Source organism: Xyrauchen texanus, chromosome 42 (assembly GCF_025860055.1).
Source record: "Xyrauchen texanus isolate HMW12.3.18 chromosome 42, RBS_HiC_50CHRs, whole genome shotgun sequence".
Classification (NCBI taxonomy): Eukaryota; Metazoa; Chordata; class Actinopteri; order Cypriniformes; family Catostomidae; genus Xyrauchen; species Xyrauchen texanus.
The window spans coordinates 10,249,522-10,274,184 of record NC_068317.1 but is presented as its reverse complement, the minus strand read 5'-3'; the positions used below and the strand labels follow the sequence as shown (position 1 = coordinate 10,274,184).

Here is a 24,663-nt window from a genome sequence, read left to right as displayed (position 1 = left end):
CTGGTCAGTTATATAGTTTAGTGATGTAGACCTGCCCAGTGACAACAAACACAACAAACTGACCATCCACACTTAGTACAAAGTGCACTAGCACTCCACTCCACTCGATCACACTCAATTAAGCCATTAGAGGATCTCCAATTAACTCTACTGGTGGACAGACAGGATTCTCTGCTACTAACAACATCAAATTGTCTTTAAACACACTGCTGGAGTCAAAGATCACGAAACATAATTTGATATAAAAGAACCAAGGTTTGACATTAACAAAAACAAAAACATCTATTGAGTGGCAGTTCTGCGGATGGAAATGTCTTGTTAATGAGAGAGGCCAGCAGAGAATGGCCAGACTGGTTTGAACTGACAAAGTCTACGGTAACTCAGATAACCGCTCTGTACAATTGTGGTTGGAGAACATCATCTCAGAATGCTATTCTAGGTTAGTGCTCTATTGGCGGCACGAGGGGGACCTCCACAATATTAGGCAGGTGGTTTTTAATGTTGTTGCTGATCGGTGTACATGCACACATAAAACCTCCAGCACACAAAATATTTTATTTTGTGATAATTATTGCATTTAGGTGGTACATAAACACTTGCACACACACCTAAAAAGGATTGCTTCTGTAAAATAGGTCACTCTGTGCGGATTGTGGTTTAGTTCCACTAAAGAACCATTTGTCTTTTGTGTAGCCCTACTAATTTGTTAAAGAGAGATATTCTTCAGTGCATGCATGCATAAAACAGCTGAAAGAGGCCATCCTTCATGAAAGAAAGCAAGCAAGCAAGAAAGAAACAAATGAACAAACAAAAGAACGAATTAAAGAACAAAAATAAAGAATGAACAAAGGAACAAACAAGGAAAAGAAAAAAGAGGGAAAACAAACAAAACAAATGAAAGCGCAAACAAAGAATGAATGAAGTAACTAAAAGGAAAAACAAATAAAATAATGAATGAAAAGAAAGAACCAGGAAATGTAATGAAGGAATGAAAGAAAGAATGAACCAACTAAATAACTAAAGGAAAACGAAATGAAACAAAAAATATTTAAAAATAAATAAAAAGAATGAACAAATCAACGAGATAAAGGAAAGAATGAAGGAACAAATAAATTAAAAAATTAAAGAGATCGGCTTAAAGAAAATCAAACGAAAAAGACTAAACAAATGAATAAATGAATGAGGGAAAAAACGAACAAACAAAAGAACAAAAATAATGCACTACAAACAAAATTTTTAGATTGTGTGTTGCTATTGGAAAAGTATACTACCATCCAATTTTATTAATTGCTGTGTACAGTATGTACTGCGTAATATGAACAGGGTGCACATTTCCTATTAGCACTGAACATAAACCAGATATTTTACCCAAAATTCCCAATGATAAACGGAAGCCACTCTCTGAACTAAACGTGCAGTGTAATGAAGTCATGTGACAACAAATGTAGCACACTCGTATTGAAATGTTCATTGTTGAATAGAGTTCTATTTCACATACTATAAAAAAATAGGCAGTATTCAGCAGGGGTGGCACTAGGGGTGGGCTTACCAGGCTTAAGCCCCCAATTGTTTCAGGAAAAGCCCCAAACGTTTCTGTAACCTTGTCCTAATCATAGAGTTTTCATATGCGCAGTAAAATAAAATCCTTCAGAACCGCTATTCTGCTCGCAGCGCATCAATCAGTGTCTCTTTTTATTCACTCATTCACTCCTGAGAAGAACCGCCCATTCAGACAAGAAATGCTGGCTGATATATAAACTGGTCATGTAAAGAAGTTACATACGAATCACCCAATGAGACTGGAACATTTGGAAGTAATTACCTCGATTGTTTTACGCTGCGTTAAATTCAGTTCGGATGTTATTCCTACTTGGCATCTCCGATCTCCGACCATCAAGGCATTCCATTGCCAGATGCTCAGAAGATGACGTCTAAGGAAACAAATCTGCAATGCTCATGTTAGCTTAGCATGTGTTTGACTTCACTGTCTCCGGCTTGTCTTAATCCCCTTCCCTGCTGATTAGCCCGATTCAGGAACAGTCGTGTTTTCATGGCCCGGCCCCGCCCTCCTCCTCCTCACAATCGTATAAAATTGTACATGTGCTTGACAAATGGGTAAGGAATCTTTACTTATTATAGATAATCTGCATTTGATATTTAATTATTCACATACAAATTTAAAAAAGCTTCTAAAAATAGAGTGGTTGGTAAGAAGTTGGGATTCACTACATGATATGAAATTGGAATGAACTTTCCTGGTATCAATGGCTGTATCAGTGTACAGGTTAAACCTTACCTGTGCTGTATTTTTGATTGTGAATCTAATATCATGGACTGTCTGGCATTCTTACTTTGGGGTCATGCATTTTTGTTGATGAATATGATATAATTTGTGGATGTTCTGTAGGCAGGTTCCTAATTACATTTACATTTACACATTTGGCAGATGCTTTTATCCAAAGCGACTTACAGTGCACATACTACAGGGACAATCCCCCTTGAGCAACCTGGAGTTAAGTGCCTCGCTCTGGTACACAATGGCGGTGGCTGTGGGGATCGAACCAGTGACCTTCTGATTACCCGTTATGTGCTTTAGCCCACTACGCCGCCACCACCACTCCACAGGAATAACAGACAAGGAATAACAGCTTGGGGTCACAGCTCTGGATTTGAAGGTTTTTTTACATATAGCCTATGTGTTCAGTGAGTTTAATTACAAATTATAATAGCATTGGGTAGTATTATTAACCCTTTCATATGTACCGTCACACAGATGTGTGCTGCCATTTGTTTACATTAGTAACGGTTGTCATTCATCAAACAGGCAGCTACTCAAAGAGTCTTTTCAAGCACATAATATGTTTATTTTTGTAACAAAGAGACAAACAAGTTTACTAACGCATATGGGGAGTGCCTTCATACACAACCTATTTGAAACCTCTCTACAATAATGCCAATATTCTAATATTGGCCATGGTGTTTGAGCCCCACCTGTTTCGGCATGAACTGTCCGCTATAAAACAGGTGCACAGACACCATTTTCTTCAGAATTTATTCCTGCAAGACAGTGATTATGAAGCTCTACCTTCACCATCGATACACACCAGTCAGCGGACGGAATCTTCATGGCAGTGAGAAGACTCTCCGCTCCCCTGCAGTGCTCCGGCAAACATCACTCCGCCTCGCCGCTTAACGCTTCGCTGGTGAATGGACCTCAGCAAGGAATATTGTTATTCAAAATGTTGTGTCTGTGTCTTGCACTCAAAAAAAAATGCAATAAGTGCAAAAAACAATAGAGCATTCATTGCAAATAAAAAAGATTCTCACACATTCTCAATAAAAAGCCCCTTTTTCCTCTTCAAAGCACACACATTATGCGCAACCGCTTCCCTATAGTGAGTGGCGCATCATATCATATGGTGAGCAAACGAAATTGCCCTCTGTCCCATTATACCGAACCTTAATGGGTATTTCAGAATGGGTGCAAAAACGATCGAACATGGTTATATGATCCATATTTTGCACACCAGCCACCCCGTTTCAATGGCGCTCTGTCTTCCATGGTTTCGTCCGATGACGCGCCAGTGTTACGAGCCAAAATACACCTCTCATCGTGAAAAACATAATAGAGATTGTGCCAAATTGTCAAGCACAAAATGGTTTTACAGCCGTTATTTTCTTGTTCCAATGAAAGACCGGGCTTCGGCCAATCCTGGATCTGAGACATTTAAATCGTGTACTTAGAAGCGCCTATTCAAAATGATTATTCAGAAAAGGATCTTATCGCATGTACACCCACACGATTGGTTTGCGTTGATAGATCTAAAGGATGCGTACTTTCATATCCAAATTTTACGACATCACAGGATGTTTTTGAGATTTGTGTTCGAGGGAACAGCGTATCAATTCAAAGTCCTGCCCTTCGGACTATCTTTGGCTCCTCGTACATTCACAAAGTGCATTGATGCGGTTCTCACCCCTCTGAGACTGAGCGGCATGCACATCTTAAACTACCTCGACAATTAACTGTTACTGCCGCATTCAGAGGCTTTTTTATGCCAGCGCAGTTTTACTGCTTCAGCCATTTTACAGTGTCCATCTCAGTTCAAACTGAGAAGAACATTTCCACTGAAACTTGTTTCAGAAAACATTGGGATTTGTGGCGGCAACATCCGTCATTCCATTAGGTCTCTTACACATGAGACCTCTTCAGTGCTGGCTGAAGCGCTGTGTGCCGCAACCTGCTTAGCACCAATGACGCATGCATATCACTATATCCAGCCTCTGTTTAGCTCGACGGAAAGCTCCTCCTACATTTTTCCAGCAAGGTGTCGCGCTGGGACAAGTGTCACGCAGTGCCTAAAGCCATCGGCTGTATTTCTAGCTTTAAAGGCTTTTCAGTCAGAAATATCAAACTGTCATGTCCTGGTTCACTCAGACAACATGACAGTTGTGGCATATATAAACCACCAAGGCAGAATTCAGGAGACTTCACCCTCAAACTGTATTGAGGATTTGGGAAATATCTGGCAAAGCATAAATCAATCTATTTGCCTCAGTGGGGAATACCCACTGTCCCCTCTGCTACTCAAAGTCCCAAGTTGTCAGGCAGAAAGTGGTGACCACAGATGCTTCCAACACAGGTTAGGGGGTGGTGTGCAATGGACGCCCAACTTTTGGCACCTGGACAGGTTGCGAGGAGGACATGGCAAATCAACCACTTAGAGCTATTGGCTGTAATTCTAGCCTTAAAGGCTTTCAGTCAGAAATAGTGAGCTGTCATGTCCTGGTTTGCTCAGTCAACATGAAAGTTGTGGTATATATAAACAGCCAAGACGGAATTCATTCACTGCCACTGTCGAGAATGACGCGTCACCCCCTCCTATGGAGCGAGCATCATCTCTCCTTGAGAGTGAGAGTGACATACTGCCTGAATTACGGTGCAGGTCTACTGTGAGGCTAAGGGGTGATACCGGACGAATGGAGACTTCATCCTCAAACTATACTGAGGATTTGGGAAATATTTGGCAGAGCAGAAATCAATCTATTTGCCTCAGTGCAGAATGCCCACTCTCCCCTCTGTTATTCGAAGTCCCAAGCCCCGCTGGGAAGGAATGCAATAGCACACAAATAGCCAGTGAAAAACAAATATGTGTTTCCTCTGGTATGACTGATCCACTCTGCCATATGGAAAGTCTGAGAGTACAAGGAAACAGTTCTATTAGTTGTACCGAAATGGCCAACCAGCCATAGTTTCCGGAAATTATGGAGATGCTTTACAGCTCACCATGGGAAATACCACTGAGGAAGGCTCGCATATCCCAGGCGCAAGGCAAATTCTGGCATCCCCAGCTGTGGAACCTGCATGTGTGGCCCCTGAATGGAGTGCACTACACACATCAGAACTGACGCGTTCAGTCATGAACACCATTTTTAAAGCCAGAGCAATAAAATGGAAGGTGTTCGCTGATTGGTATCTCTCACACAGCAAGGACCCAGTAAACTGCCCCATACATGAAATTTTAATATTTCTTCAAGAGTGATTAGACGCAGGACTCAGCCCATCACGCACATGAAACTGGCGCCTCTATAGGCAAGCATGACTTAATCATAAAGTTAATTAAAGGAGCAAGACGATTAAACCCACCTCGGCAGGCTACAGTCCCGACTCGCAGGACAACCTTCGAGCCTTTGGACTCTGTTTATTTGCATAAGCTCTCTATTACTGCTGGCTCTGGCCTCAGAAATATGGGTTGGTGACCTACATGCATTATCAGTCAACAATTCATGTCTGGAGTTTGGCCCCAGCCTTTCAAGAGCCACTGTCAAACCCAGGAAAGGCTATTTACCCAAGGTCCTGACCATACGTTGAGCATACTTGCCAGTTCAGACTGTCTGATCAGCTCTTTATATGCTATGGAGGACGTGCAAAAGGAAATGTGCAAAGACTTTCTCACTGGATTGTCGATGCAATTATTCTGGCTTTTGAATTGCATGGTCAGACTTGCCCAATTGGTGTTAAAGCACACTCAAATAGAGGCATGGACTCCTCATGGGCATGGACGAATGGTGTGTTCTTACAAGAAAACCTCACAAACACATTCGCAAGGTTTTACAACCTAGAAGTAAAGTCTCTTTCTTCACAAGTCCTCTCTGTTTAGAGCACTTGCTATTCATTGGCCATATATATATATATATATATATATATATATATATATATACACACACATACTTATGCCCCCTTTTTAAGTATGGGCTCTGCATCATTTACACAATGCTTGCATTCAGGCTGTTATAATTCAACAAGTCACAAGCACTTCATTAACAATAAATATTAATTATGAGTGCTCTCCTCCTGGCCATCATGAGGATCACTCATTGTGGCTACACATGTCGCTCGCCGTCTCATAAGACTGCACCGCCATGTTTCGTCTCTAGGAAGTTATGTCGTGTAGTGCGGCGTGATGGAATTCTGTTCCCCATATGCGTTAGTAAACGCAATGTCAAGTGGACTGAAGTCGTAAGGGAGCGTCTCGGTTACGTACATAACCTCGGTTCCCTGAGATGAAGGGAACAAGTCATTGCAAACGCTAGCCGCACCACAAGACTCAGAATGCACTCCTTGTTCTCAGTCAGAAATTCTGTGGAAATGGTGTCTGTTCACCTGTTTTATAGCGGTCAGTTCGCGCCGAAACGAGTGGTCAGTTTTGCGCCAAAACAGGCGGGGCTCAAACACCATAGTCAATATTAGAATATTGCCATTATTGTAGAGAGATTTCAAATAGGTTGTGTATGAAGGCAATCCCCATATGCGTTCGTAAACGCAATGTCTTGATCCCTTCGTCTCAGTGAACCGAGGTTACGTACGTAACAGAGACGTTTTCATTCACACAAACAGCAACTCAAAAATTCTTTCCAGGCATATGATGTTTGTTTTCTGAAACTATCACAAAACCACCACAATGATAGTTTAAAACATGCTGATCGAACGCGATTATCCGATGCATGCAAACAATCTGTTTACATTATCCCTTGTTACACACAAACACACACATACACACACACCAGTAATGTGATGCATCCATGGATGTCTCTGGTTTAAGCCCCAGATGTCCACTGACTCTAGAACTGCCCCAGGTATACAGTAAATACTGCATAAGCTAGTGTTCCATTCCAAAACGGTGTGTGTGGTATTTTTATAAACATGTTGTTATTATTATTTTATTTCTTTCTACTGGTAGTGCCCTCTTGTGGGTCTGTAAGTGATCCAGCAAACAGATGCAGTATGTGAGTATAACTGTAAAGGCACCGATTAATCAGCAAGATATGTGTGTGTGTGTGTTCTACCATGAATCTGCGTGACAGTGTATAAACCAAAAGAAAGAAGGAGAGACATTGGGGGAGAGAAGTGTGCTTATAAGACCTCTTAAACACAAATAATTTAGACAAGCCTGAGGTGCTACTGCACTGCACACTTCTGCCAAGTGTTTGTGTGTGTCTCTGTGAGTTTGTGTGTTGTCTGTGAAAGACAGCATTGCTATAGCCTTAATCAATGATGATAAACATATGACATACATGAACAAAAGGATATGCAACATAGCAAATTAAGTAAACTGATTAATTAGGAGAGACAGAGAGAGAGAGTTCCATTGAACTGCCAGCAAGAGCGTTGAGCTGATATAACATATATTGTTTGCCAGGGATTTTGTAAGACTCAAGCATTGTTTAAATAATTATGAAGGAAGGAATTATGAGGCATAATATTATGAAGGTAAGAGTCTAAATCTATCCTAAAAATATCAAATATAATCGACACATTAAGCTAACTGCTAGCAAAGCTTAGATTCAATGGCAGTTAAAACTGTTGTTGACATCACTGGCCTGCGTAAGGCTGAGACATTTTTCAAAAATGAAGTGGAGCTGGAGATCATTTATCCAGCAGAAGTTCAATCTAATAAAAAAAAGAAGACGATAAAAGAGATGGTCTTAAGAGAGGATACCAGGGCAGTTTACTGGGTCCTTGCTGTGTGAGAGATACCAATCAGAGGTGCTTCTCTCTGACTACATTGGAGCAGAAGACAATAGATTCCGCTGTAACCTGCACTTTTTACTGAAAACCCATCAGCCTGGCACACCACCCTCTGACCTGCCATGACCTGTAGCAGAAAAGGGGGCATCAGCAAAGGCAGACAACTCAATATGGAGGTGAAAAAAATATATAAAGCTGACTGTGAACCTTTATAACAATGGTACAGTCATGGTCCAGGGGCCAAAGTCCAACATTAATGAATTTCAGAAGAATTTCAGACATTTTAAGATGGAGGTTCAGAAGTTAAAGTCAGATCCTCGGTGAAGAGTACTGCAGAAGGTGTGCCCAGTGCAACATCATCCACCATCACCGGCTTTTGCTTGAGCACTCGTCTTACTCACAGACACACAGAAAATCCTGTCTCTCCCAAGATTAAGGCCCTGAGAGACAGCATCGCTGAGCTGGAACAGGATTACTTCCTGTTTGAAGAGGAAACTACCAGCAGCCTCTGCCAGCTCCAAAGCCAGGCCAGCCACCCCAGTATGCAACCACTTCAGCAGCTCTGCTCTGCTGTCAGACAGCTGGAGGAGACCAACGAAGATCTGCGGAAGGAGTTGAGGAGTGTGAAAGAGGAAGTGTTGAGAAGATGACAGCACAGCCATGAGCTAGAGTGAGCTGGAGGAGATGAGAAACAAGTTACAAAAGAACACTGCAAACTTCACAAACATAGGACAACATCAGCACTCAGCACACAAACCCACAGCACCTTCACCCCTACAACCCCTCAGGCTTCACTGAACCCCAAGAGGAAAGACAGCTGCAGCAGGCAGAGCCATCCACTTACCACAACACCACTCAACAGAGAATTGAGGAGAAAGGACAACATTGTCAACCTTTGTGACTCCAACAGCAACCACCTTGACCAGAGACGGTTGTTCCCAGGGAGGACTGAGAAAATTCTGGTGTACAACCACCGGCTCCGCTCTGAAGCTGCTGAGAGAGGGTGTATTGAATGCGCCCTCTCACATCATACTGCACACCGGGACAAACAACCTCAGCACCAGAAGGGTGGATGTCGCTAAAGCTCTGACCAACGTGGTGAAAACAGCTTCCAGGATCTACCACAGTGCTAAGGACATCATGTCTATCCTTCTTCCTCACAGAGACATTCCACAAAAAATCCTTCACGCAAATAATACACTGATAGCTAGTGTTTGTGCACCAATTTCAAATGTTTTTGAAATGTTTCTGATTTTCTTTTTTAAATATTGTATATAGTTTGGATATATTACTTGAGACAAGGAGTCATTTAGAGTCTCAAACCTAAACTCCTTAAAACTGCAGAGAGTTATTTATACCTTCAATTAAAAAACCTTATGTTAAAAATGGAGGAGATTCAGGAGGAATTATAGTCTGGTTTAAAGAGCCTATTTTCAACAACATTCTGTCTGTAAAAATTATATCTGGATGAAATTTAATAAGGAATCAATTGTTCAGATGAGGATACTTATATGTGCAGTGTAAATCGCCCCATACGAGTCCCCCCATTATAATGAGGACACTTTACCAACACTACAGACAGATATCAATCAGTTTCAGTCTTGAGGATCTGTACTGTTAATGGGGGATCAGAATACAAGGACTGGAAAGGAACCAGACTACATTAGATCAGCTGGAGATAAATATATTAGCAGTACACATATTGTACAGTTTAATTCAGACATTTACATACACATAGGTTGAAGTCATTAAGAATCGTTTTTAACCACTCCACAGACTTCATATTAGAAAACATTAGTTTTGGCAAGACATTTAGGACATCTACTTTCTGCATGACACAAGAACATTTTCCAACAATTGTTTACAGACAAATTGTTTCACTTCTAAGTGACTATATCACAATTCCAGTGGGTCAGTTTACATTCACTAAGTTAACTATGCCTTTAAGCAGCTTGGACAATTCCAGTAAATTATGTCAAGCCATAAGACAGTTATCAAATTAGCTTCTGATAGGCTAATTTGAGTCAATTGGAGGTGTACCCGTGGATGTATTTTAAGGCCTACCTTTAAACTCAGCTTGACATCATGGGGAAATCAAAAGAAACCAGCCAAGACCTCAGAAAATAAATTAAGGACCTCCACAAGTCTGGTTAATCCTTGGGAGCAATTTCCAAATGCCTGAAGGTACCATGTACATTTGTTCATCAAACAATACTACGCATGTATAAACACCATAGGACAACGCAGCCATCATACTGCTCAGGAAGGAGATGCATTCTCCTAGAGATTAACGTAGTTTGGTGCGAAGAGTGCAAATCAATCCCAGAACAACAACAAAGGACCTTGTCAAAGGACTCATCAAACAGGTTGACAAGTATCTATATCCACAGTAAAACAAGTCCTATATCGATATAACCTGAAAGGCTGCTCAGCAAGGAAGAAGCCACTGCTCCAAAACCACCATAAAAAAGCCAGACAACAGTTTGCAAGTGCACATGGGGACAAATATCTTACTTTTTGGAGAAATGTTCACTGGTCTGATGAAACCAATATTGTACTGTTTGGCCATAATGACCATTGTTATGTTGTGGGGGTACTTTGCTGCAGGAGTGACTGGTGCACTCACAATATAGATGGCATCATGAGGAAGGAAAATTATGTGGATATATTGAAGCAACATCTCAAGACATCAGTCAGGAAGTTAAAGCTTGGTTGCAAATGGGTCTTCCAAATGGACAATGACCCCAAGAATACATCCAAAGTTGTGGCAAAATGGCAAAAGGACAACAAAGTCAAGGTATTGGAGTTATCACAAAGCTCTGACCTCAATCTGATAGAAAATATGTGGGCAGACCTGGAAAAAGTGTGTGAAAGCAAGGAGGCCTACAAACCTGACTCATTTACACCAGTTCTGGAGGAATTAGCCAAAATTCCAGCTACTTATTGTGAGAAGCTTGTGGAAGGCTACCCAACACATTTGACCCAAGATAAACAAGTTAAAGGCAATGCTACCAAATAATAACAAAGTGTATCCACTGGATATGTTATGAAAGAAATAAAAGCTGAAATAAATAATTCTCTCTACAATTATTCTGACATTTCACATTCTTAAAATAAAATAGTTATCCTAACTGACCTAAGACAAGGAATGTTTTCCATGATTAAAAAAAACTGAGTTTAAATGTATTTGGCTAAGATGTACGTAAAATTCTGACTTCAACTGTAGATAGCAGAATCAACTCTTTACTAAAGCACGTCAGAGCTATGACAACATGACATAAACAGACATAGGAAACACATTCTGCAGCACTGCAAAAGCCTGGGTTTATATATAGTTAATGGCAGGACAAGGGAAGACTCTCTGGGTCAATTTACTTACTGCTCACCTCGAGGCAGCAGAACAGTGGCCTATGCTGTGGTGAGCAGGACGGAGCCAAGCGGCGACTGGGCAGAGCGAGGCCAGGAAGATAAGTGGCAAATGACTTTCACCTGTGCACCACACCAGTCTCAAGCTCCAGCAAGGGGTGGTGGGAGTACTTAAGGAGAAGAGACAGCAGCAGTGTGGGTCAGCATGTCAGAAATGTGGGTGCTGTTGTATGTACAGCTGAAAAGTCTTATTGTGGAACGCTGAAAAGCCTACGACAATAAATATATGTGTGCTCTGTAAACCCGGTGCCAGCTTCCTCCTTTCATTAATTGTTTCATACGCTTTTACAGATATAGACCACAATAAGATCAACTAATTTATGGTGATGCCACAGCTTCCTTTCTCAGATTACATTCACATAGTCATAAGTTTAAATATGGCAGCAAATCTGCCATCTTCTGAGCAGAAAATGTAATTGTATTCCCTCCCCACCAAATTTATATGGAAAAATGACAGTCCTGCACATTATGAAGCTGAGCTTCACAGCACTCATGTTCAGAACATGTTAGACAAATTTTTTCTACACCAAATTTGGACTAGACAAGGAAAATATAAATTTGGCAACATAACAGTTAACTAAAATGTTTTATAAAGTGGCCAGCAAAGTCCTAAGAAAAAGAACAAATTACAGAATTAAAAGATAAATTGTTAAAGCCAACAAAGATTGTCAAACATCAACAAAGGAGGGTTAGGTATCATCAAACCCTTAAAATGTACAAGTCACTACTAAGAAGGAAAAGAGCTGAACATATGACAGCAAAGCTCAACAAGATTGAGCAGGCTGACAATGAAAATTGCTATTGGGATTTATGGAACAATTTGGATAAATAAAAAAATCCATTTCCATCTGTAACCCAAAACTCTGGACAGAATGTTTCTGAAACCTCTATTCACAAAATTAACCAAACCTCAACCAAAAACTTTTGACCTCCCAACTAAATAATATGGAACATACAAGAAAAGATCAATTAAACAATTTGGACATCCTCAGATCATAAAATTAACTGAATGAAAAGATGAAATCCCTAATAAATAATAACTATTGTGGCTTGGATGGAATATATAATGAGATGCTGAAGCATAGCAGCCACAAACACAAAGAAGCTATTCTTAAATGATCTAATCTCTTATTAAAATCAGGACACTTTCCTGAAAGTTGGAAGGAAAATCAAATCACCCAAAATTTTAAACAAGGGGACAAGTATAACCCAAGTAACTTCAGGGACATTGCAGTAAGCAGCAACCTCGGGAAACTATTCTGTTGCATTATAAATGACAGATTAGTGAATTTACTTCAAGAACACAAGGCACTAAATATATGTCAAATTGGACTCATGCCCAAACAGAGAATAACTAATCATATCTGCTCACTCCACTCACTTATACAGAAATATGTTCAGCAACTTATACAGAAATATGTTCAGGAACAAAACAAGGCAAAATATTTGGTTGCTTTATTGACTTTTAAAAGGCATTCAATTGCTCCGTGTCACATCACAGCCAAGTCTGAGCCTGCTCCGCGTCACATCACACTCAAGTCTGAGTCTGCTCCGCCCCATGTCTCAGCCAGGTTTGAGCCTGCTCTGCACCATGTCACAGCCACACCTGAGTCTTGAACGAGCTTGAAGCTGTCCCAGAGCCAACGTTGCCAGCCTTGTCCGCCCCAGAGCCAGCATTGCCAGCCTTGTGTATTCCAGACCCCATGCCTGCCACGGTGAAGGAGCCAGAGCCAATTCCTGTAGCCTCGACCGTCCCAGAGCCAATGCATGTAGCCTCGACCATCACAGAGCCAATGCCTGTAACCTCGACAGTCACAGAGCCAATGTCTGTTGCCTCGGCCGTCCCAGAGCAAATGCCTGTTACCTCAACTGTCCCAGTAACCATGTTCCTAGCTGTCTGGAAAAGGAGGAGAGGGAAAGGTACACCTTTTCCCCAGTCTCTGCCTGTTCCCACGACCACGAAGGTTGTTCCCAAGTCTTTGCCAGTATTCATGACCACGGAGGTCATTCCCAAATCTCTGCCTGTGTTCACGACCACAGAGGTTTTTCCAAGTCTCTGCTCATGTTCACAACCATGGAGGTCATTCCTGATTCTCTGCCAGTGTTCACAACCACTGAGGTCATTCCCATGTCTCTGCAAGTGTTCACAACCACGGAGGTTGTTCCCCAGTCTCTGCCCATGTTCATGACCACAGAGGTGGTTCCCAAGTCTCAGCCAGTGTTCAGAACCACAGAGGTCATTCCCAAGTCTCTGCCCATGTTCACAACCACGGAGGTTGTTCCCGAGTCTCTGCCAGTTTTTACAACCACTGAGGTCATTCCCAAGTCTCTGCCCATGTTCAAAACCACAGAGGTAATTCCTGAGTCTATGCTAGTGTTCACTACCACAGAGGTTGTTTCCCAGACATCCAGGACTCTTAGCCTCGAGCCTCCCATGGCTGTGCCTTCCACAGCTTTGCCCCTTGCGCCTTCCACGGCTTCGCCCCTGGAGCCTCTCATGGCTCCGCCTTCCACGGCTTCATCTCTCAAGCCTCTCACAGCTCCGTCTTCCACGGTTCCGCTCTCTGAGTCTTCCACGGCTCTGCCCTCTGAGTCTTCCATGGCTCCGCCCTCTGTGCATCGCCAGGCTTAATCTGCCTCCGTCTACCCTTCCTTGGCTCTGCCCTCTGTATCTCCTACGGCTCTGCCCATTCCAGGACAGTGTCCACCACCTGTGTCTCAAATCCTTGAGCCTTTCGTGGTTCCACCTTCTATGGCTCTGCCCCTTAAGGCACCACTTCCTGCTACCAGATCACCTCCTGACCCAGTCCCAGCTCTATGGCCACCACCCAGGCCACCTGACCCAGTACCGGACCTGTGAACGCATCCCAGGTCTCCTGACCCTGTCCGAGCTTTATGGCTGCCACCCAGGCCTTCTGACACTCTCCTCGCTCTGTGGCTGCCTCCCAGGCCTGCTGACCCAGTTCTGGCCCTGTAGCCACCTCCCAGGTCCCTTGAACCAGTCCCGGCCCTCTGGCCACCTCCCAGTCCTCCAGACTCTATCCAAGTCCTAAGGCCACCTCCCAGACCTCCTGACCCTATCCCAGCCCTGAGGCTGCCTCCCAGACCTGCTGACCCAGTCCTTGCTCTGAGGCTGCCTCCCAGACCTCCTGATACAGTCTCTACCCTGACTCTACCACATTATAACTCCGGACCCAATCCTTACCCTGGAGTCTCCTCCCTGGCCACCTGGTCATCTTCCGGGTCCCCTTCCTCACTGGTATCTTCTTGCCCTCCTCAGCCATCTATAAAGGGGGGTTTATGTCACAGTCTGTCTCCCTCATATTTCCTAGGACTCGGACTACGTTTCCCATCATGCACTGCCCTCATCATTGCCATCTTTTCCTGATTGCTCTCACCTATTTTACATTCACTCATTAGCTCTTGTTTGTATATATTCCCTCTAGTTTTTGCATTACCTTGTCAGTTCCCGTTTGTTGTTTTGACTGTCATAATTTTTATTAAAGCCTGCACCTAGATCCTACGTCTCCTGTTTCCTCTCAGCAAATATTTGTGACAATATCAACTAATTTCTTCCATCCAGTTCAGACTGGCAAAACTGAAACAGAAAGAGCAACCCAGGAAGAATACCTTCATGATTGGCAGCACAAAGTCAAACAAATACATAAATTAAGCTACTTCCACAGAATTAAGACTGATGTGAATTGACACCATATTTTATCAATATTAAAGACTTTCCACAAAGATAGATACTGTCAAAGTATCGTCTGAGTGAGCACAGTCTTTCCGTATGGACGGGCCAAAACAGGCAGAACTGAAGACCCAGAGAGGACAGACTGTGTTCACACTGCACTGATGGAGTCGTGGAGGACAAGCTGCACTTCCTCACTCACTGCAGAAAATATGAGACAATTAGAAACACTTACTTTACACAAATAGCTCATATTCATATATATATATATATATATATATATAGGGGGTGGGGGGTTGTGGGAAAGTGTACAGAGAGAACGTTTTCTCGTGGGACTGAGAGAAACAGTTTGAAAGTGAACATAAATGTATTGCTCAAGTCACATGCTTTAGCAGTTTCATAAGCCTAATGAGTATGAACACACACACACAGAGACATTCACATTCTCATAGTATGGCCTAGCTATTACAATGAACTACTATATTCATGGCTAAATATAACAAAAGGCAAAGGGATTCCCACAGTGGCCAACAAAATACTCACACATACCAGTAGAATGACGCTTGGAATCTGTATGAATAATAAATAAAGTGACCAGACACATTACATTGTAGTAGCACATATAATATTGGTTGACAGTAGTAAAAATAACTAGCAACTATAGTGTTTTGGTGGAAACTGTAAACTTTCACATGTTTTCTTTTGCAAGGGACATTTTTTAACTGTTTTGATAATTATGAAGAAATTGCAACATGTTTACCATAAACAAACATTCCAATTATAAGGGGAAAAGATTGTTAGATGATTCCTGTTTAACAAAGCATGAAGTACATTGTGCATTCTTTTTAGTCAAGAGAGTCAAACTCTGAGTTTTATTCAAAAAAACGATTTACCCATTTTTAATACATAATAAAAGGAGTTCAATACACTTCAGTATACCTACCTTAGCTCATGATAATTATAGCACAATCTAACTTTAAAGGAATAGTTCACCCAAAAATGAAAATTATGTTTTATGCCAATTTCATTTAATTCTAAACCTGCATGACTTTTTTATGTAGAACACAAAAGTGGGAGTAAAAAGTATATCCTGCTCCATCTTCTCAGTACAATGGCAGTTGAAAGTGATTCACATTAAAGTTTAAAAAAAGAAGACAAATTATCGTGAACAAACAGTGCATGTTACTCGCGTGTCATATTTCAAGTCTTCTGAAGACATAGGATATGTTTCGGTTAGAAACAAACTTCAAATTTAAGTTATTTGTTCACTGAAAATGTAGAGGTTGCAGCGGCAAACTGAGTGCTATGTGACAAGCTTGTTCACAGTGGCTTGTTTGTTTACATGATAAATTGTGTTGTTTTTAGCACTAAAATAACTGCACTGAGTATTACATCCCTCCAAGACACTTCCTGCTAAACCACACAGATGATATAAATTATTAAACATACACACACTTGAAAGGAACAGCTCCGCATTATGTCTCCACACTACTTTTAGGCCCCAAACATTCAACTTAAGTCAAAACATGGAACCTGGAGAATGTGGCTTGTTCTCCACGCTGGGGTATGACAGCTGTCATCATCACAGCGGGACGTTACAGAAAACACCATTACCACTCTGACTTATTTATCAGCTCTCAAATTTCACCGCTGTATGCAAACATAATGGGCTGTGATTTGGGCTTTATGAGAGACTAGATATCACAAAACATTAGCCTGGGACAATCAATGCGCTCCATGAATCATTAAATGGCGAAGACTACAACATTTTAATAATGCATGCAAATATAACTCAGCACTCGCTTTGTGAGTTTGAAAGATACACTATTATTGAAACATTTGGTTTTGCTTTGTTTTTTATAGTTTAGGTGGGTTGATGTATTGGGTGCAGTTAGACAGGGGCCGTTTGAAACCAGATATTTGGTGATTATGAGTTGGTACTAAAAAAAGGGGATCGTTTGTGACTAGCTGTCATATAACAAGTCATAAAAGTCAATGTAAAAGTTTGTCGTGAAGTGGTTTCTCTGACTGACCAAGTGGACATACACAACAATCCCCTTTATCAGGTTTATATCAATATTAAGGAAAAGGCATACTGCAGTGGCCTAAAAACTGATGTGGTCATACACCCCATAGGAGAGAGGAGATTTTAAAATGCATACACACTCATATTTAACACATGCAAATTACCTAACTTTAATACAATGTTTAAGTAATTCAGTTAATTTGAAAATGTGAATGAGAATTAGTGATTAATCAATCATTTTTTAATTAACATATATGAAATATGAAAGGTTGTTATTGTGTAATAAACAGGGTGATAAGGTTTGAATGTATCACCCTAATTAGGTTTATTTTGTAATAAAGACCTGCTGACTATTTACTATCCTGCTTATTACACGAATACCAACCCAATAAATAAATGGGCATGGAATATATATTTGAGTTGAAATTATCGTATATTGTGAGAAGAAAGTGAAAGCAGAGTGTCCAGAAACAGCTGAATTTCATCTCAAGTTTGCATTAAAATTCTGTTGGTGTTTCAATATTGAAAATGACCATTTGATTGCTCATTATTATTACAAGACTTCCCACCAAATACATAAATACATGAATTATGTATTTGAAACATTGATTTATACTACAATTGTTTTATTCTTTACTAGTAGAGATCACAGAGTGATATGAAAACTAGGAAAGATGACTCAACTAGTAATGCCCAGATGACCGGTTTAATATTAATTTATCACTGGATATGCCGTAACCATTCATAAATATCAGTTATCATTTGTTTTCATTAAATTGCATATATATTTGCAAATAAGTATTGTATTGGCCACTAGTCAGCCTGCTTTTCTTGAAACTGGCATCAGCCATTCAAAAACCCATATTGGTTGACCACTCATCAGAACGTCTGGTTTTAGACCTTTTTTCATAGGCAAAAGGTTGTTAACGCCTTATTCAAACTTGTTAAGAATGGATGCCTTATGTAAAAAAAAAATACTGAAATGTATCAAATGAATATAATGTATTCCACGGAAAAAGCCAAGATTTTTAATGCTTATTCGGATGTCAGTGAAACAATCTCACCTTTCGTCCTGTATATGGACATCTCTGGGCCATGATTCTGGCATTTCTGTCACAAATCCCATGTCATCGTGAGAGCTAGATGAAGATTGGTCGGACAAGCGGACAGGGAGAACAGGTGGCCTATCATCTTCAATGATGACGGTGTCATCCTGGGGCATGTTCACAGTGGGGGACAGCTGGTAGTTACCTGTGAGACAGAGAGAGAGAGAGAAGGAATGACAGAAAGTGTATGTCAATGCTTTGCAGGAAAAATACAAGTCAAAACTGTGTCAGTGTTTGTTTGTGAGCTGTGCCTTATTAATCAGTAAGACAAACTGGCACTAAGAAATATGTGGTTTCAATGAAATCAGTTAGTGACTTTCTGAGACATATTTTAGTAAACAAAACATAACCAATTCCATAATGAGTGTATTCAGTGCTGCTTTATTCTGGCTGTCAGTGCAAATGCAATGAGAGAGGAAGTCTGATGTGTATTCTACCCATCATGACCAATCAGCAGACAGCAGCAGCAAGGGTCAGGAATGGATAAGTAATTAAAAAACGACAAGTGGAATATTATATTTTGGCATCAATTACTCATCCCCATATTGGTCCTACATTGTATTTTCTTTCTCTAGGAAACACAACACAAGATACAAAATGATACAAAACTTCAAAAAGGAAACATAAGCATTATACTAATATCATTGATTAGTTCATACGATTTATTTCAAGTCTTCTGATGGAACAGACCGAAATAATGGTATTTACAGATTTTTGGTTAAATTAACCAAAAGAAAAATGTATGAACAACATAAAAATTGCATTAACACCATTGACTCAAAACATCATTGGATCTTGCGTGTCTCAAGACTAAACATCATGACATCAAATAATATATGATTTTAAATGGGTCATGAAAAGAGGAATTACATTTTCCTTGATCTTTTCACATATAAGAGGTCATTGCAAATAAAAACATACTGTAAGTTTCAGAACTCAAAACTTTCTCCTCAATTTAAAAAGAGCATTTGCTGAAACCAAGCTGCCAAAACAACTCGTTCTCTACTCCTGCACATTGTTATGTCACAATGTGGTACATATCTGCACCTGACCTCCTCCACAACAACACATCAATGCTTACTTTACATTATTTCTTCATTAGCTCCGGCCAGTAGTGGTGAGCAGTGAGATGACAAGGAGAGAGCATGTGAGTCAAGAGCAGAGAGCCAATCAGAACAGTTGGAGTTAACTGTCAAGTCTCAAAGTGGAAGCAGCAGGAAAACCGAGCATTTCTAACAGAGAGTTAGAATGAGGGTGGGAAATTGTAATGTTTTACAAATATATGACTATTTATTTATTTTTATTTTATTTATTTTTTGGTACAAAACACTTTATTATAAGGAACATTAAAATAAAAAAAATAAAATAAAAAAAACAACCCAATTTAAAGCTCAAATCAAGTGGCAAGATTTTCAATAAAAAATCCCTTAAACTTTGTTTTGTTCCTCATAAAGTTGTTGTATGGCTTTATATGGAACTTTCCCTTTAAATCATGCGGGTCATAGAGATAACACTGCATTTGGAGCATTGCTGCACACATACTTAGATTTTCCCACAGTGTCCAACATAAACATTTATTGCAACTACATTACTGAGCACATAAATGCAACAATTAGCCTAAATATTTGTTTGAATAAATGGTTTAATAACTGCAGGCATTAGATGAGGACACATACACAGAATATAAACAAACCCCCTTCAACTCAATGCAAAGCAAACAGAGTGTAAAGGGAGACTTTTAAGTCGAAGAAGACCATGTGTTTACAATTAAAATGAGGTATTCCCTCCGAGTTTATTTATCTCAACATATAGTCATTTTGCAAATTTAGCATATATATATATATATCCTTGGACTCCTACCAGCAAAAATAAAACTCAAATATTTTGTTTCAGCATCGGCCAGAGACAAATTTACTTTAATAGAAATAAATTAGGGTTTAATGGTTTGCATTGTTGGGTCAGGAGTGCAGTGTTTGGAATTGGGTGATTTCACAGTTGATAACAACTAACACTTCAACGCAGGTCTTAAGTTAAAGATGAAGTTTACCTTGAAAAATGGAAAGTAAATGTGAATGGAGATGACCAATACAGATATTTTGACTTATCAAACCAATGAAAGCAGGCTGAACAAAGCAACATCATTAACAACAACACTAAAGTATTCATTTCGCTATGAATTTTTTTTTCTGCATATATCATTAGCTGGCTGTTTAGGTAATTGTCACAGACACAATATTTGTACTATATGTTCAATATAACAAAAATTATAACTTTTAAGTATAACTTAATTTCTTTATATACTTTACTGAACCAATTGAAATTCATGTTGCATGTGTTGGATTTCATATTTTTAAGTTAATAAGTTAATGTAATAAGTAATGGTGCTTCGGAGTGGTGCTCTCTATAATTTTTGTTATTTTTGTTTGTCATGTTTTTTGTCACTTTAACCCAAACATTTTCAGCAGGGATTAACAGCTGAATATTCATCAGAGCATACCTGATATTTTTTTTTACAGTGTTTGATTATTCAGACTTTTTATTAGACATCTTCACTCATATAAATAAGGACATCTCTAACTCTGCTGCTCAGTGTTTCACTGAAACCTGGCTGAATGAAGTCATCCCGGACAGCGTGCCACATCTGCCAGGCTTTCAGAACGGATCACATCGCAGGGTTATTGGTTAAAACAAGAGGCAGTGGAACATGCTTTTAAATCAATGAAAGTTGGTGATAACATCAGATGGCTGATAACATCACAGTCATGGAGCAACATCCGGACTCTCTTATCATTATTCGGGGAGATTTTAATAATGCTAACCTCACCCATGAACTGCCAAAATACAAACAACACATCACATTCCCCACCAGAGTAAGAAATTTATTAGACCACTGCTAAACCACTTTAAAGGTTTCATATCATTCTGTCCCACGTGCAGCTTTAGGACTCTCTGATCACTGTTTTATCATCTTCTCCTGACCTACAAGCAGAAATTAAAATCAACTAAGCCTGTAGTAAGGTATGTACAGAGATGGACTGATGAAGCAGAGCTGGAACTACAAGCCTGCTTTGACTGCACTGATTGGAGTGTTTTTGAGGCTGCAGCCACATACCTGGATGAGCTCTCAGATACTGAGACATCATATATCAGTTTCTGTGAGGATATGTGCATCCCTACTAGGATATTTTCATCATTCAATAACGATAAACCATGGTTTACAGGAAAACACCTCCCTCCTCCTCCCCTCCTGCTACTCAATCTGCACTTATGATCTACGAGGAGGATGTGTGCCGGATCTTTCAGAAACAAAAGTCTAGGAAATGTTCAGGCCCAGACGGTGTTTTACCTGCCTGTCTGAAAGTCTACACTGACCAAATGGCCCCCAACTTCAAACAGATCTTCAATAGATCACTGGAGCAGTGTGAAGTTCCCTGCTGCTTCAAACACTCCACCTTCATTCCGGTCCCCATAAAAACCCAAATAACAGGATTGATGACTACAAACCTGTCGCTCTCACTTCTGTGGTCATGAAGTCATTTGAGAGTCTGGTTTTTGTGTACCTGAAGGACATCACTGTACCCCTGCTGGACCCTTTTCAGTTTGCTTACCGAGCAAACAGGTCTGTGGTTGATGCTGTCAATATGGGACTGCATTATATCCTGCAACACCTCGACACACCTGGGATTTATGCAAGGATCCTATTTGTGGACTTCAGTTCAGACATCAATACCATCATGCCTGATCTTATCTCAATTAAACTGACCAAGCTCTCCGTGCCCACCCCAGTCTGTTGATGGATCACCAGCTTTCTGACAGATAGGCAGCAGCTAGTGAGACTGGGGAAAAATCACATCCTGGACCCTTGCTATTAGCACTAATGCTCATCAGGGATGCGTACTCTCTCCACCGCTCTTCTGAAATGGGACACTCACACAGACTCCATTGTGAAGAAGGCTCAGCAGAGGTTGTATTTCCTTCAGCTGAGGAAGTGTAACCTGCCACAGGAGCTGCTGACACAGTTCTACTCGACCATCATTGAGTCTGTCCTGTGTACATCTATAACTGTCTGTTTTGGGTCAGCCACCAAATATGAGGGGAACTACAACGGACAGTCAGAACTGCTGAGAGGATTATTGGTGCCCACGTGCCCACCCTCCAAGACCTGTACATCTCCAGAATGAGGAAACGTGCAGGTAGAATCAAGAACTGTTTTTACCCCCAGGCCATTTTCCTCATGAACAATTTAACTGTATCAGGACTCCCCCATAGTGCAAAGTAAATACATATCTCATGTACATATGTAAATTAATATATTTAATTCAATAACTGTACATACATCACCACTTGCACATGTACTGTACATACACAATTCTGTTATATGCACTATTATTTATGTCTATACATACTCCTAGTTTTTTTTTGTTCTGTGTGCCCTTGTTTCTCCTATCACCAAAAAAAAAAAATAAAATACAAATACTTGTGTACATTAAGAACACATGGCAATGAAGCCCATTTTTATTCTTAATGACCAATCAGCTTTGATGACATAGTTTATGTTTCCTTAATAGTACACAAAAGGAAATGTTAGGCAGTATGCTGATCTCAGTCACCATTCACATCCATTACATCTTGGAATTTCCATTGCATTGGATTTTTTTTAACTTTCAAACAATAAAAAGTGAATGGTGACTGAGGCTTAACATTCTGCCTAAAGTCTCCTTTTGTGTTCAATGGAAGAAACAAATGAATATAGGTTAGGAACATTATAAGGGGAGTAAATAATCACAGAGTTTTAATTTTTGGTTGAAATATCCTTTAAGGATCTGGGCTGGTTTCAAAAACTGTTGGTTCAAACACTGCAGTGCGTGATTTGTGAAAATGTTGTTTGCTACACCCCTAAACTTAGGTTACTCCAGGAAAACAGGTACTGTACAAAATGTAGGTCATTTTGTTTTCAAGTGTCAAAAAATGACAATTTATTAATTAGCAGTGTACATTGCTGAAGTTTTGTCACATATTTTGTAGATAGATTTTGGCATTGAGCCTCTTGAAAACACAGGAATGAATGATAACTGAACAGAATGAATCTTCAGGCAGAACCTGAACTCTAATTAGAACTTATCTGACTGGCAGATATATTAGCATTTCTGCGATTAACACTCTGCTGTGATAATTACTAAATCATTTAACAAGCACACTAAAGATTTGTCTAAGAGACAAACATTTGCAAGGCTCTGCTTACAGCACTTGAGGAAGACCAGCGATCTCACTTGAGATGAGACATTTGAAGACATTTACAGCTTCAGATGGGTTAGATACAAACATTAGACACAAACTGGTGTGAGAACATTGGCTCCAAATTCCAATGAAATCCTCATAAAAAAACAATAGACGTTCCATTTGATTTCATCAACACATTTGAAGAAACAGTATGACATAGGGATCCCTGTCCCTATGACCCCTGTTCTGGCATTCTCAAGGTTACCCCATACTCCAGCAAGAGGCCTTGATGCTGCAAGCAGTCCGTCCCTGTGGATAAATAGCACAAAGAAGGATCCACAAGAGGTTCTAGACCCCAGAGCTTCAATCTCAGAGCAACCACCCACTTAACTAGTGGAAGATTTATCAAGCAATTGCATCGAGACCATGTTGCTGAGAAATCAAGTAGTATGAGATCAATCCTTGGCAAAATATTTGTCTTTGGCATGGAAATACTAACCTATATATAAATAAATGTACATTTGTGTGTGTGCAATAGTGTGAAAATGTATCTCACAGTAATGGAGGCTAGAAGACATTTATACATGAGTGTACAGCAAAACCTCCATAGAAAAATATGTACAGTCACGGAAAACAGAAACTGCAAGACACTGACAAAAGCAGACACATGACTGCTGAAATAAGTACACAAATCTGAAAAGAAAAACATTATAATAAAAGTGCTGCAGAAGGCATTTAAACTTGGTCAAGCAATGATTAAACCCACATTAAAAGAAAAATAAAGAAACCACAGACTTGAAAGTAGTAGAAGGTATAACTGAGGTCACTTTATCTCATGCAAAACATGGTTTTATTTGGCTTCATTGCTGAAAACAGTCATGTTCTTGCATAAAAACCAGTCCCTTCCTTGTGACCTTTTGACACAAGTGATGAGCGAAGGAATACTTGTCTTGTTAAACAGGAGGCTGTGAGGAGTGGACATGAAGCAAGCTTGTTTTGCAGAGGTGTGTAGACCCTTATCTGGCTCATTTCAAATGATTCGCATAGGCACAACAATGTACCTGTACAATAAGCAGCTGAAACTAATGTACATGAACAAAACTCTTCTGGTTGTTCTTGCGAAAAGAGCTTAGTCGTGGAGAGAGAGGGTTAGCAACTGACAATT

The 24,663-nt window shown here is 40.2% G+C and overlaps 1 protein-coding gene across 3 annotated transcripts in view; it reads right to left on the bottom strand.

Moving 5' to 3' along the window:
* Positions 1–24,663, bottom strand: part of LOC127635303 (partitioning defective 3 homolog) — a 605,753-nt gene that overhangs the window by 199,680 nt on the left and 381,410 nt on the right. For all 3 annotated transcript variants that reach the window (XM_052115228.1, XM_052115230.1, XM_052115229.1), the window contains exon 15: positions 18,237–18,423. In XM_052115228.1, the coding sequence (XP_051971188.1) occupies positions 18,237–18,423 (187 nt within the window). The remainder of the gene's footprint in view (positions 1–18,236; positions 18,424–24,663) is intronic.